This window comes from Macrobrachium rosenbergii, chromosome 44 (assembly GCF_040412425.1).
Source record: "Macrobrachium rosenbergii isolate ZJJX-2024 chromosome 44, ASM4041242v1, whole genome shotgun sequence".
Taxonomy (NCBI): domain Eukaryota; kingdom Metazoa; phylum Arthropoda; class Malacostraca; order Decapoda; family Palaemonidae; genus Macrobrachium; species Macrobrachium rosenbergii.
In genome coordinates, this window is record NC_089784.1 from 18,736,136 (window position 1) to 18,750,602 (window position 14,467).

Genomic DNA, 14,467 nt, shown 5'->3' on the forward strand with positions numbered 1-14,467 from the left:
ATCCTGGCCATTTCCCCTGAACTGAAGGATGCCACCCCATTACTCATAGGAAACTACATGTGTCACCAGCTTACGGTGGATTCAATTTTACAACCTTTTTCAGTGCCGTTAACAGCATTTTACAGCCCTGTAACTTGATGTCGCATCAAGTTACAGTGCTGTAAGCGCCGCTGACGGTGATAACGGCAAGGATAGAAAGCAAGTTAATAGTGCTTAAGGCGCTGTAACTTGATGCTACATCAGTTATGGCGCCATAAGCGCCATTAAAGTGCCGATAACAGTGAAACACCACTCAGCCTGGTTGACTAAATGACTATTCCTTATTTCGATCATAACAGTGTTTAACTGACTGCACCACCGCTTGAATACACCAGTCACAATGCACCATAATGTGGAATGAATACATCACTTTGGAAAAATCAATAACTAAAATAAATTTACTCATAAGGACCCAGTAACTTTGCTTAAGTTGAGTAAGGTTTGTAACTGGCCTTGTGACATCTTTTTCCTTTATAATATTACAGTATAACTTCAAAACCTGTAATCAAAACCATCATTAATATCCTATAGGATGTAGACTATTCAGACCACAAGGGAAAGCGCATTCAGATCAGATATGCAGGCATTCAGAAAAGAAGGTGCATTCAGGTCATGTTGCATTCAGCCCATTATCCTTATCAACAAGCGACAAATTTTCTCACTCCCCCCCTGTTTTTTTCCCTGATTTCCTTAGCTTCCCTTCTTTTTAAAAGGTTGATCTTAAGTGTTCTTTGGGACCATTTGCCTAGCCTCCAAATATTCACCTTCATATGTGAAAAATAGCAGTATGAAAACCAAATGCTATAAGATGTGCAACACTGGAAACATAAGGGAGTTTAACCTTAGATTCCACCCTGAGTTTTTAAACATTACCCAGAAGCAGAAATCTTTGCTCTTAATAACTTACTCTTAAAGATAACTGATAATCATTATAATTCCTGATAAAACTACAGTATTACAGTATACCTAAATCTAGCCAAAGCCAAATCCCATACAATACCTTATCAAAATACGGAGGACTGAGAGGATAAACACCTTCTACGTAGACTTCTTGTCCATTTGTCATTTCTCCATTTGATTGCTTCAAGTTATGTAAGCCCCTCCAAGCAGGCAGAAAAAATTCAGGATGTGAGTTTTCAGAAAATACCTTTAAGACATCTACCAACCCTGTAAATAAAAGTAACAGTCCTGTACAAGATACTGTAAAATTTACCCTTGATACCTTTCTAGATATGAGATGTCAAAGTTTTTTGTCAGTTGGACACTGATTCCCTACCAGACCGGAAAAAAACATTTTTTAAAGAGATGCAGAAAAAAAGGCTAATTTAGTAAATACTGTAGTGTAGTATAACACAAGGACTGAGTATCTATTGAAAAATGAAGTTCTTTAAGTATAATATCTATTCTTAATACAAACCCATCAGTTTATATCTGCCTAATCCTAAAGTCAGCAGCTCCCAAGACAAACTCCACATGAAGAAAAAAAAAGAAAAGCCATTCACCTGGCCACCTATTACTCTGGGAAGTGCCTCTGGAGCAGTAGTATTAGTTAAGTAATTTCCTATGTTATCCAGACCCCCTACAAAAAATGTAGGTTCAGGAGGTGGGGACTTTTTGTAAAAAAAAAACTGACGGATTTGTATAATCATTGGTTTAACTAAGAACCATCAGTTCACATTTGCCTGAGTAGCCATTTACAGTAGAGAGGAAGGATTCAAATTGTGGGAAAGACAGACTGAACCAGGTCACTGGAAAAAGATACACTCTAAGGGAGAGAGAACAGGAAATCAGATCTTTATATTACAAGAGGCCAAGAGTAGGACTAGAACCTTGTACTAGTATGGTAAAGTTTTTTTTTAAAGTTGGTTACCTTGAAAATAAATAATAAAAGTTGGTTACCTTGAAAATAAATAATAAAGACTATAAACAAGTTGTAGGATCAAATATCTTAAGTGTTGATACTGAGGAAACAGGTGTATGACTCAAAGGATGAGACTATATGGCAGCTTGCCACAATTTAGAGGTCCATATTTTTTAACTTCCAATAGTCTGGTCCAAATTATTTACAGGAGAGTGAGTACAGTACAGTTCTACATTTCAAGGTCCCTATAGCTAACTGAGAAGTTTGGAACTCAAATCATGCCTTCTCATGACACCCAAACCTACCAAGAATGGATATATCTTCCTAGCTTTCACTGGATATATGACAGTATCTTTAATATGCCCTGCTTCAGCACAAACAGGAAAAAGCTGAGGTGAAAAGGCTTAATAATGATGGGAACTTGGAACTGGACAAATGAACAGCCTACTACATGGAGGCCTGAGAGGAAAGAGGATATTGATTTAAGTCCTCTTGTTGATATCTTTGTTGTTCAGGAGTGCTAAATATGAGAGAACCTTTGACAACTGAACAGCATTACATTACTGGTTGGCCTTCCTTCCTTTAAAATGTTGGTTCTGGGTCTCCTTTCTTCATCAGCAGAGTTATTATATGACAATGATTTCCTTTTCCTTGATGCTATCATGTTCTAAATTGCTTTCTGCAAAACACATGGCCTTAGGTTAATAAATACTTGTTAAGAAATGTCACTGCAAAATATGACATATACAGAAGTGTGTTTCTTTCCAAGGGAGTCATGTATAACATTAAGATGACAATTCATTTCCAATTTTAAAAAATCACCTAGTAGCTGACACAACTGCATATGTCCAACAGATCCTGAAGTGCACAGCAGCAAAGAACCTTGCCTCTAATGTGTCTAATCTACTGGTAACAAGGCTTGCATTGTCCTAGACATTTTAGTTCATAATTTCACTAGAATTATTGCATTAAAAAGAGTTTGAGAAATTCCAGATGAAGTTACTTAACTGCCAGCCGATTAAGAGTTCCCCCACTATAATGTTGCCATCCTGAGAGGTACTCAGTAAGACAAGGACTGCTCAACTTGTTTTAAAAGGATAATGCTGCTTGCTTAATTTTTTCATGTTTGCCAATGTTTTTGGTATATGTATTTTTTGATCAAAGAATGAGTGCTATAATAATTATGAGCAATTTCTTAGCTGGCTTATCTTTGAGTTAGGTTTGTATGCATTGCATGCTCCTCTGCTAGCTGTACATACTGTTTTAGAACTGGTTACCTTAACAACCAACAAGTTCTCTTAAGAAATATTTTCTGTGTTGCACTGGCTAACTGATGTGCCTTTCCATCAGTTTATGAAGTGTGCAATAATTTTCTTCGATTTTTGTATTTCTCTGTCCTTTTAATTTATATTTCTCATCTACTAAGGGATTCAGAGCTGATGAAACACGGTTTTTTGGCAACACCTTTTTATCAAAGCATCGGATAAAGGTGAAAGTTGGGAAGTGTATATTTTATAACCCTCCCTTATCTTTGCGAGTATTATTTAGTACCTAAGTTCAATAGTTTTGATATTTATAGAGTAAAATGAAGTCACCAATGCTGGAACGGAGAAAATCACATACAAGGATCCTAAAACAATTCATGATATAAACATATGACGTCATGAGGCTCCGCCCAACCACCAGGCAGGTAGTAAGTCACTAACATTTACACAGTCTAGGCTTCAACAAATTCAATAATGGTCAGCAGGATATGGAACCTGTCCTCGTGGTTGCAAGACTGCATTTGTGCTACAGCTTGCCACTTTGTATACAAGCGAGAAGACCCGTGGCAAGATTTACTTTACAGGTATTGCCCTACTTACGATGGGGTTAGGTTCCAAAAAACCGATCGTTTGTTGAAAAAATCGTATCTTTAATATAGTCTAGCCTACACTAGGGTAATCAGTACCATCTATACATATATAGTAGCCTAGCCTACACTACACAGTATACTCAATGCATATATGGTATAGTAATTATTAGTGTCAGCTAATTCTGCAGGTTCAATACAGATTGACTTATGATAATTCAGTATAAAGAGAAACTGAATAACAAATAAGAATTAGTCTATACTATTATACAAACATCAGCATAACGAATGTGCAACTTTTCCATGGATCTTTTAAAAAGTTATGCTTTACTACATTGTGTCCAATAATATTGCATATTTTCTTATATTGCTTTTGTATTATATATTGCGATCATAGCGATCAATGTTTTGGTTTGGAAATCGATTACACAGTAAGTTTATTTCGCCACATTTAACTTGGTTCAGAGCGCTCTTCTTACTTCTAGCTAGCGTAAATGAATCTCTAGATACTTTATTTATACTGTATGGGACAAGGATATTTTTCTTTATACAGTGTTTTTAAATTGAAATATAACTTAAATACATTGCATTGTGAAATTAATTTAGCTATTTTTTTCGTCAATAGATGATGTTGGCGGCTGGGTGTTTGGGGGCATGTTTGTTTTGTGAAAAAAAAAAAAAAAAAAAAAGATTCCATTCGCTATTTTCTCTTGATTTCATCATAATACCCGAGAAGAACCCTAAAAGAGTTCAGAGGTCTGGTTAAACAAATCATTTATAACTAACTTCATCATAATACGAGCTTTACGTATTTATCTTTTATCAGCGTGAAAACAGCAGTAATATGTGTTCTTTCATGCCCAGTAGTTTTGATTTAAAATACTTTTCTCCAGTTTTATTTATGGTCGAGTTTCATCCATGTTGCCAATGCACGATAATTAATAGTCATTAACAGCTTGAACATTGTTTTCTCAGCTTCAGCTACAACTTGCAGCTTAAATTTAGCAGTATATTTCCTTGCCAATCTTTTCTCCAAAGCTACTAAGGGTATAATGTAAAAATATATCAGTCTATTGTACTTAACGTCATTTGTAACATAACTACTGTAATTGTTTAACTGTACGATGGCAGATATACAAGCAAAACTGTTGTTGTTATCCAATTCGGTTATTAGCAAAACTACAGTTTCTTGTTCGGTTGTTTACGGCTGTACGCATTTACACAAGAGTATAATGTTATTAATAATATTTTTATCATTCTCTTTTACTTTTTTAACTAGAAGATGGAATAAAGAGATAGAGGGGAAAAGAAGTTGGTCTATTGTAAGTTGGTCTCTCTCGCTGCCTGATTGTACGCTGCTGCCTGCGCCCACGTGAAATTTAAAAATATTTTCTAAATATTGTCATATCGGTATTAATTGGTAACCTCATTGCAAAATCAAATATCCTAAGGTGAATTATCGTAACTCAAGCACTACCTGTAGTGTGAATAGGTAATCATCTCTATTGTGGGTATTAGTAACTTGGCCACCCCAGAAGTGTGGGCAGGAGCTTTTAGACAATCCAAGGCCAAGAGAGACAAGGTCTACCCAATTGGGTGGGGTTGCCTCCCACCTGGGGCAATTACGTAGGCAAAGACATATCTTAGAGGTACCTGCTCAAGGTACCTTTATTTTTGTTTTCTTTACAGCAATGCACCTGCTGATGCAATAAAGAGGTAGACAAAAAAAGCTCCACCTACATGGGGGATTTGGGGGGAAGTGAGCAGACCTATTTCTCTTGGCCTTGAGATAATCCCATCATTTTGAGGAGGAGTACTGGCAGTCGGACAATATCCATGAGTGTGTGGACCCAGTCATCACTGACATCATCGCTGACGACGATGAGGATGGCGATGATGACCTCTTCCTCGAGAGTGACCATGAAGACATTTTGTAAATAAATTATATATAATATTAGACTTTTTATTTGTACATCTAAAATATATTTATTGAAACACAATGATTATAGCAATATGCTCCTCATTCAAACTGACTTGACTATATTTTCCTTTCCATGCATATCAATATAAAGCGTGTTTCATTTGCCTGATATTAAGGAGGTAAATAATCGCTTGTCCTTAAAATCTTGACTCCTACCATTACCTTTTATTTGCAGTAAGTATATGAGCGCTGTTTAAGGTGCTGTATAAATAAAAAAAACAAAGAAAAATAGCAGTGGGTTACAATAACTGAAATAAAACAATGGCATTGAACTTTACACCTCTAACAATTGAGGGAAATGAGATATTGCTTTTCATTTGAATTCTACTCCTAGTGACCACTCATGACTTGCTGCAAATAGGAGGCTATACTGTAGTGTCAAAACCTGAAGTAAAATAAAACGGATTGTCTTTTTGAATATCAAGAAACTGGAAGATTTCCAAGCTAACAACTTAGTCCCAATAACTGCTGTGGAAGTTGCGATGAAACCTCCACAAAATAATAATAATAATAATAATAAAAATATTGCAGGCTTTTTTAGACAAGACCTCGCAATTTTGTCAGGTCCTCTCCTTTAAAAAAGGGGGGGGCACTGTCATTGGGTCTGCTATTAGGCAGGAAGTATTTTCTTAATACAAGCCTATTCAGGTGCTATTCTAAGCTCATGATCTTAGACGGTGACCACTTACATTATTTTCATTACATGAACTTAGAGGACCTTACTTATGTTCAGGTAGAATTCTCCTAGTTTTCAACGTTTCTATTTAAGTCTTTAATAGCATAAGAATGATGTTTATTTCTCTGTTACTATTTCACTGGGTGACACGGGACCCGATCCAGAAAAAGGATTTTGACAAAGGAAAATCTATTTCTGGAGAGGGGCCCGTGTCACCCGGTGACCCACCCTGTTTTTCATTCTCTCCCTCCCTTGATAAACTTCATTCTAGTGAGGTGGGTGCTAACATGGAATGCGGCTAGTGTTGCCTTGTATACAGTCCACGAGTAGTGCATGGGCTTGTATCGGCACCTCTCTCGTTGGGACTTTGACATTGGGAATCTCTATAGGATAAGGTTCCGTGTTTTGTAGTTCACCCTTTTCCATACACGACTCCATCTAGTGGAGCTCGCTCTGGGGTAGTAACTCCAGCATTTCATTTAGCTTTCTCTGGTATCTAGCAACGGAATTACCTAGAAATAAGTGCTGAATGGACTATTTCACCGGGTGACACGGGCCCCTCTCCAGAAATAGATTTTTCCTTTGTCAAAATCCTTTTATTGAGAATGATAATGCAGTCAAGGGGACGATGACAAATCCAGCTTGCCACAGTGAAGAGACATTTTCCCTGTACATAAACTTCTCTTCACTGTGGGTGGAGCCTCATGACATCATAGGTTAACGTCACTATTGTGCTCAAAACCTTTATCTGTGATACTGATGGTTCTGGCATAAGAAACACACTTTTACTCTGATAAGTACCAGAACTATTGAACTTAGGTAATAAATAATACTTGCAAAAATTAGGTAGGGTTATAAAATATACACCTGCCAACTTTCACCTTTCTCCGATGCTTTGATAAAAAGGTGTTGCCAAAAAACTCTCTCTCATTGGCTCTGAATCCCTTAGTAACTGCTCTTTAAAGCCATTTTTCTTTGTTTAAACAATTCTGTTTTGTTTAAAGAGTAATCACTTGTATACTCATTGCAAATAAGTCCTCTACTGGAGGTTGGGGACTCTTTTATCATTAATCTTTTATTATTGCAAGTCGCTAAAAATATTTCCCAATTAAACATGTATATAATGCTATCAATATACGATTATTTGCCTTATGATCAATTTTAAAGGATTTTAATCCTATTGTAGAACACGGTGCCTGTAATTCTGACTCCTCTTGCCTCCCAACATGACTACATGAAAAGTGAGACTCTGCTGTCTTGGGCCTCAGGGCTCAAAGTGTCCACCCAGTGTTGTCAGCAAGCGATTTTTTTTAAGATTGGGGATAAAGTGTCGTGGATTCATGAAGACCACAACTACAGGCTAATCATAATTGCCTTAACAGGTTTGCAAGAAAAAATTAATACTGTTTTTAAAAAACTACACACTGCACAGCAGTACCTGTATCAATAAAATCTTGATGGTTTTCCTTCACAGCTGATATATTGGCTAATATCTTCAACACAACAGGAGTAGTAACCATGTCATTTTCTTCAATTACTTGCTTCAGTATTCTCAAGAGGTTAGTATCCACAAATTCTGTGAGAAAGAAAAGCGTAAAAAGAATTAAATATTAATACATAAAAAAGTTCCATATAAGAACATAATCATAACGTTACATATCTGTGTAACAAACAAAATTTAAAAGAAGTGAAAACTTCAGGATACTACACTCATGACATCGCAATGCTTACACTGCCAAAAGAGCTGATCAGCAGGAAAAATATGAGCCTTCTAAATATTATGAAATATATTACATAAGAACAAACTACACAAGATGTATATGTACAATAATATCCATTAGACCATACCAACTGGGGGAAATCATGTCTAGATGTGACAAACATCAGGATTTTCTAAATATTTTTCCCAACGGGTTAGCGTAAGTGAGGCTAAGCCAACTTATATTACACCATATGTATATGAAAAAAATCATTCAATAATAGAAAGTTTGAAAACATGCTGAAAACGTTTCAAACGTAAAAATTCAAAATTTTCTTTTTTTCACCAAAATAATTTGCCTTGACCTTAATTTTGTCAAGGCCACAGAGGCTAACTTAGATTAACCTAGGAAATATGTTTTAAAAGCAGAACTAATTTTTTCAATTCTAAGAACAGTATGTGTATAAATTATTCTAGTATAACCTATATTACAATCATGGTATGCAATGAAATATTGCTTAAAATATTTTGTCAATTTGAGAATAAAGCTTCAAAAAGAATATGTATTAGGAATTAGGAATCAGATGGCAGGATAGAGTAAGAATGGATACCAAATGAGAAACACAGAACTTCCATATGTAGATGAGATAATGATGAAGAGGGGATGGAGAAGGCCTTGACATGTACTTTGCACCGCCCAAGGGATGAATGTATTTGGTAGTATAAGCTGGGCTCATCTGAGCATCAGAAGAGTTGGAAGACCCAAACCCTCCTAGGAGAGAGCTCTGAGACAGGAGGCTGGAGATGAGGGGAGATTTTGAAAGTGAAGGTAAAGGACAGACATAAGTAGTGGATTTTTTACAAAGGACAGACATAAGTAGTGGAATTTTACAGAGGCCCTTTGAGTCATATGGCACTCAAGGCAAATATGAAAATGATGGCAAACTCATTAATTTTTCAGAGCCTTTCATGCAAAGTAAAGCCGAGTTCTTGAAGATCTAAATAGTGGGACTGTGCCCTGGCTCCACTGACAGCAAACAGACTCTCAGAATGTGTTGCCTGAGTCAGTTACAAAAATAGGGGCACTCCTTGTGAAAGTAATAGGTTTGTATTTAGAGCACAAATTTTGTTTCACCACAAACTCTTTACTTTTAACAACCTGCACAGCACTGTAAGTGAGAGGGTCCTAGAGCTAATAAAGCCCAAAAAATCATTAGAACCAAGGGCTGCTGGAAAGGAGACTAAATTCTTAAGTGAAGGACATTTTGTACTTAAAAGTTCTGAGGACTAACAGGAATCAGGCTTATGATAACAAAAACATATCCACTTACCCATCCAACAAGGCATGAAGGTTAGTACCCGAAAAAGTGACCAATCAGAAGGGAAAGGAAGATGAACTGGAGATGATGACAAATCTCTCGCACACTCCAGCCTTTCTGGGACTGAGAAAACAGGGCCCATGGAGGGAATACTAAATAATTTGTAGAATAAGTCTAGTAGATATAATCTTGAAAAAGAAGATACATTTACAGGAATGTAACAGAAATTAACAAGGTTTTTTCACAATAAGGAAGTTAATAATATCCTTAATTCTTGACTCCTAACCTTCACCTGTGAGGTCTGTAACTCAGAAACATTTCACAACCTACATTACCTTTCCTTGCCAACTGATCCAGTTGATAAAAACAAATGAGAACAGCCCTTTCTGATAACCTTCTTCGGAGTTACCCCCTAATGGCTCTGACTAGAACAAGGTCATCTTCATTCTTTTTTTGATATGTCAAAGAAAGAATTGGTAAAATAATTCAACATGAGGCTGAAAAGATTTTTTGGGGGGAGGACCAAACCTGGAACACAGAATAATCCAATACTTCCCCAATTATATGAATGAGTGACACATCTGAGGTGCATGGATGTCACTTACCAAACAAGCAAAGGCATAAACTTTGACTTAAGGGATTATCTGGTGGACCCCTCAGAATAGAGATCCTAGGATGATGGTCTGGTGGATCGGGGAAGGGCCTTTCAATGCTGACACATTCCATTCAAATAATAGGAAGCACCCAAATCAATGCCCCAAATCTCAAATGCTTGGGCTATAGCTCACCTATGGCTATTGATGGTCGACACAGACAACTAATTAGGACCGCATCAAACAAGAACAAAGTCTGCATGCTGCAGTACAAAGATCTGAGTGCATTAATTTGCTTCACCTCACCAGTAATGGAAGTCATTACTTGACAGCGATAGACTATCAGTGGAGCTCTGCCTGGGATTTGCTTTGACCTCTGCTGTATCATTCAAAAGTCCCTTGCTAACCTCTGAGCAAGAAAGTTGAAGATGTCCAAAATTCTGATAAAAGCACCTGAAGTGGGGCCTCTGCAACAACTCCCATTTCTGCAGAGACCTGGGAACTTTTACTGAAAGGGGTAATCATTCTGGGAACCAGTCCTGAGGAAGCCTGGGGGACCACAAGCATCAAGATGTTTAAAGAATGACATGCCATCCCAGATGCACATGAAGGCATCAAATCATCATGATGCTAGATCTAATTAAGCAAAACAGTAGCTTGCCATATAGTTGCTTAAGTATGTCATGAAAAAGGCCACCAAAGGCATTCACTAATGCCACATCACCTTGCAGAGCTCTGGAAGGGCAGACAAATCAGATAGAACTATTCTGAAAGAGTTCTGAGGGAATCAACCACCATACCCTTATACAGTAGCTGTTGACTTGTCTCCCATAACTTACATCCGTTCTTCTCTTAGGGAGTGAAGACTTGCAAGGTTAAAAAATTCATTCAATTCCAAAAAATGTGTTGTGGTCATGACTTTATGGATCATTTATCTGATACTGGTCCCATAAACATGTGCTTTGTTGATCATTTGAGGCAACTGTAAACAATAAGCCTTTGACATTGGGAGATACGAGGAACACGAAAAGGTGGTTCTGCGAGTCCTGCAATGACGTGATATCCTTAGATCCTCCTGAGAATGACAGACTGGTAGGCTGTCACAATGGATGGAGACAAACCATCTTTAGTTGCAGCTGTAAAGACCTGATCATGATATATGTAGCTGTGGAGAATGACTTCCTCCAGTGAGACAGATGTCCGATTAATTTCTGCAATAATTTTGCAAGAAGAGCTTGCATCTGAGAAAACTCTTGCAGCAAAGTAAGAAGTCTCTGGACTGTCTCCTGTCAGAAGAAGTAAGTAAGTTTGTGCAATAAGATCCAGTCCCAGATACAGAGCTCTCATGGTTGGATAGTGCGACTTTCCCAAATTTATCACTACACCCAGATACTGATAGCACTGTAATAATTACTGGAAATGCTGACAATCCTGATGCTAGGCCTATTATCACTGAATGAAACCAACTGTGAGCTTGGAACTGGAAGACCTTCCCCTGCCACACAAACCAGAATTTCCTGGAAGATGGATGAATTTCCGTAACATTTTGAATATGACAGTGACCTTAAAAGATGGACGAATTTCCATAACATTTTGAATATGACAGTGACCTTGATGATTATGTAATATCAGAGAAACTGTTCAAAATTTCTGTAAAACAATCCTAATTGAATTGAATCCTTTATTCCAGCTATAAGCCATATACATTAGATAAAATTTGTACATATACATATCTTTACAAAAGACTTTACAGAGAATAATGTGAAATTATACTTTAAAAAGGTATGAATATTTATGCAATATTCATACCTTTATAAAGTATAATTTCACATTTATTAAAAATGCTTTTTTTTAAGTCTTAGTAAATTACATACAGTAATATAAAATAACTATTATAAACTAGACATCCAATTGTTTACTTTTATGCCTCACTAAAAAATGAGATTACTCCATTTTAAAAATGTTATTGACCCTCTAAAAAAAAAAGCACAATTAAAAACTGCTTTAAGAAGACTATTATTTGTCTTACTTAGCTGAAGGAACAAACCAACTGTATTTTTCCTCAAAAGTTCTTGGAATGTAGGAATACCCAACATACCAAAATGTTCAGAAATACCACAGAACTGTCGATATTCATGAAACGTCTCAGTGAATTATTATAACAGACATGAAGTTTGTTCAGAGTATCCTTTCTACTTTCCAGTGCGATTGGAACACCATAGAGCGAGGTGCAGAGATTTAAACAGGTGAACTTTAACATTATTGTCACACACATAAAAACTTGGGGCAACAGATTGCTTCTCATACATTGACCTCGATATAATGAGGTGATATGCTCATTGTCTTAAGGTCACAGTTGATATGCATACCCAAGTATTTGAAGGACTGGACAACTTCCAACTTCTCTTTATCTACATACAACTCTGGATCTCCAGAGTTAATGAATCTTTTCGGTTTAACTGTCATTACTTTGGTCTTACCAGCATTAACCATAAGGTAGTGTTCTTCAAAATACAGTACAGTATACACTCATCGATTTGCTTTTGAAGGGCTTTTACTGAAGGACTAAGTAATATTAAGTCATCAGCATATAAAATGTGATTAATTCTGTTCTCACCTATAGTACATCCTCCCAACATCTTTCAAATACTTTCTGCTTACATCGTCCATATAAACTGCAAATAACAAAGCAGACAGAATGCTACCTGTTATTTTATAATTCTCACGTAAAGTAAGAATAAAATAAAAGCCTTTCAACATATTTTCATGCTCCTGAAAAACTCCACCTTGTGGCTGCTACTTTAAATGAGGGGTTTTTCGAAAATCAAAACTATATGCAACCCTTACCTTTCTTGCTACATCTTTCGTTGATACAGCTAACATACCAAAGCGCTGTAACAGCTGAAAGCAAGGTGGACGTATACGATGGTGGGTCTTGATGCTGCAGGGATGGCAAAGGTGCCCAGTGATCTGTGCTATCAATCCACTCTGAATCCTCAACCCACTTTTCAAGGATGATCTCAGTTGAAACTTCAAGTATTCCCATATTGCTTAAATATACATGGCACAACTTTCTTGCTTTCTGAAACAAAACGGAATGCTATAACTACCATGACAGAAACAGTGAAAGACAAATCCCTGGGAAATTTTGTTTTGCATCTTAACTGAATATATTGAAAGCATGACTTCAACACCTGTTTAAACTTTCTGGCATATGTTGACTCATGACATACCGCAACCAAAGATGCCTCACATATATAGCAACATTCTTATTGATGTTGTGGAAAAATTTCTTAAACTGAATGGTGAAGGTTACATTAGGAAAGGAAAATGATTTAGTATTTGAAAGAGGGAATGATCAGTGAATTAACATAATTATCTTTTAGGTCAGGCATCTAACTTTAGCAACAGCAAAGTCTTCGCAGTTCTCCGATTTGAATTGCCCTTCACTATTATTTTTATGTTATATTTGTGGTATGAAATGTTGAATTGTTTCTGTATACAGCTCTCACTTCTAATGTACTGAAAAGAATGTATAGCTTCACAATGTTTTAGTGTTTTACTTGAATGTTCCTAAAAAATACTCAGTTTCAAAAGACTGAAGAGTTGAAAATCAGTACAGTTTCTTTTGTGCAGGTTCTTACTTTCTTCTTCCTTGGTGATGTTAACATGGTTGTTCTTTCAATGTGCATTTTTTTTTGGGGAATTTTTTACAAAATCAGTTACAGTGTTTCTTGACTGTTCATTCTCTTGTATTTTGCAATCTTTTAGGCATTTGGTTACAATACTTTTCACTCAAGGAGTGTAGCATAATTTGCTATTATTCTTCATTTCCTTTCAGCATTATTTAATTAGTTTTGCTATTGGTATGGCAACAGATATATCTAAAAGTATCTTTGCTAGCAGTACCACCAATAAGATTTAATTTTTTGCTAGAGGCACTGTTCACAGCCATTGCCTACATGATTATTTCATTTTCGTATGTGGTAGCAGTCTTGTCACAAGATAAAATTACTTTATTCTTAGTGACTGTTAGCCACACCATTAGTTTGTTGATTGTAAGTGTTAATCGCATTTTATACTGTATAGTTTATGTATGAGTTACCAGTTTGTCAACAGAATAATTAAGCATATTTTGGGATGTACTGTTATCATTAATTGCTTTTTCCATCAAATAAGAGAAGCTATGAAATTTACCAGAAGTGGAAAAAAGCTAAAACACCTAGGGATAGGGCAATAGTACCTAAGGAGGGTTGTTGCACTTGGGTCGAGTATTTGGAAATCATATAAAATTTTCTTTGCTTCAAGTACAGAAGAGAGAAAAGCTGGCGAAAAATCTTGGGGTTTTCATAGATTTTACAAACCAAAGAATTTTCCTGACATCCGATTCCTGATGCTTAACAGAAAGTTATGGTGTTAGTTATAGGAAGATAAAAAAAAAAAATGC

General features: G+C 36.4%; 1 protein-coding gene across 19 annotated transcripts in view; it reads right to left on the reverse strand.

The window, feature by feature from the left end:
* Positions 1-14,467, reverse strand: part of LOC136829379 (protein SERAC1-like) — a 63,805-nt gene that overhangs the window by 37,310 nt on the left and 12,028 nt on the right. For all 19 annotated transcript variants that reach the window (XM_067087833.1, XM_067087841.1, XM_067087846.1 and 16 more), the window contains 3 exons: positions 12,868-13,102; positions 7,848-7,985; positions 1,040-1,206 (listed from right to left, as the gene is read on the reverse strand). In XM_067087833.1, the coding sequence (XP_066943934.1) occupies positions 1,040-1,206; positions 7,848-7,985; positions 12,868-13,102 (540 nt within the window). The remainder of the gene's footprint in view (positions 1-1,039; positions 1,207-7,847; positions 7,986-12,867; positions 13,103-14,467) is intronic.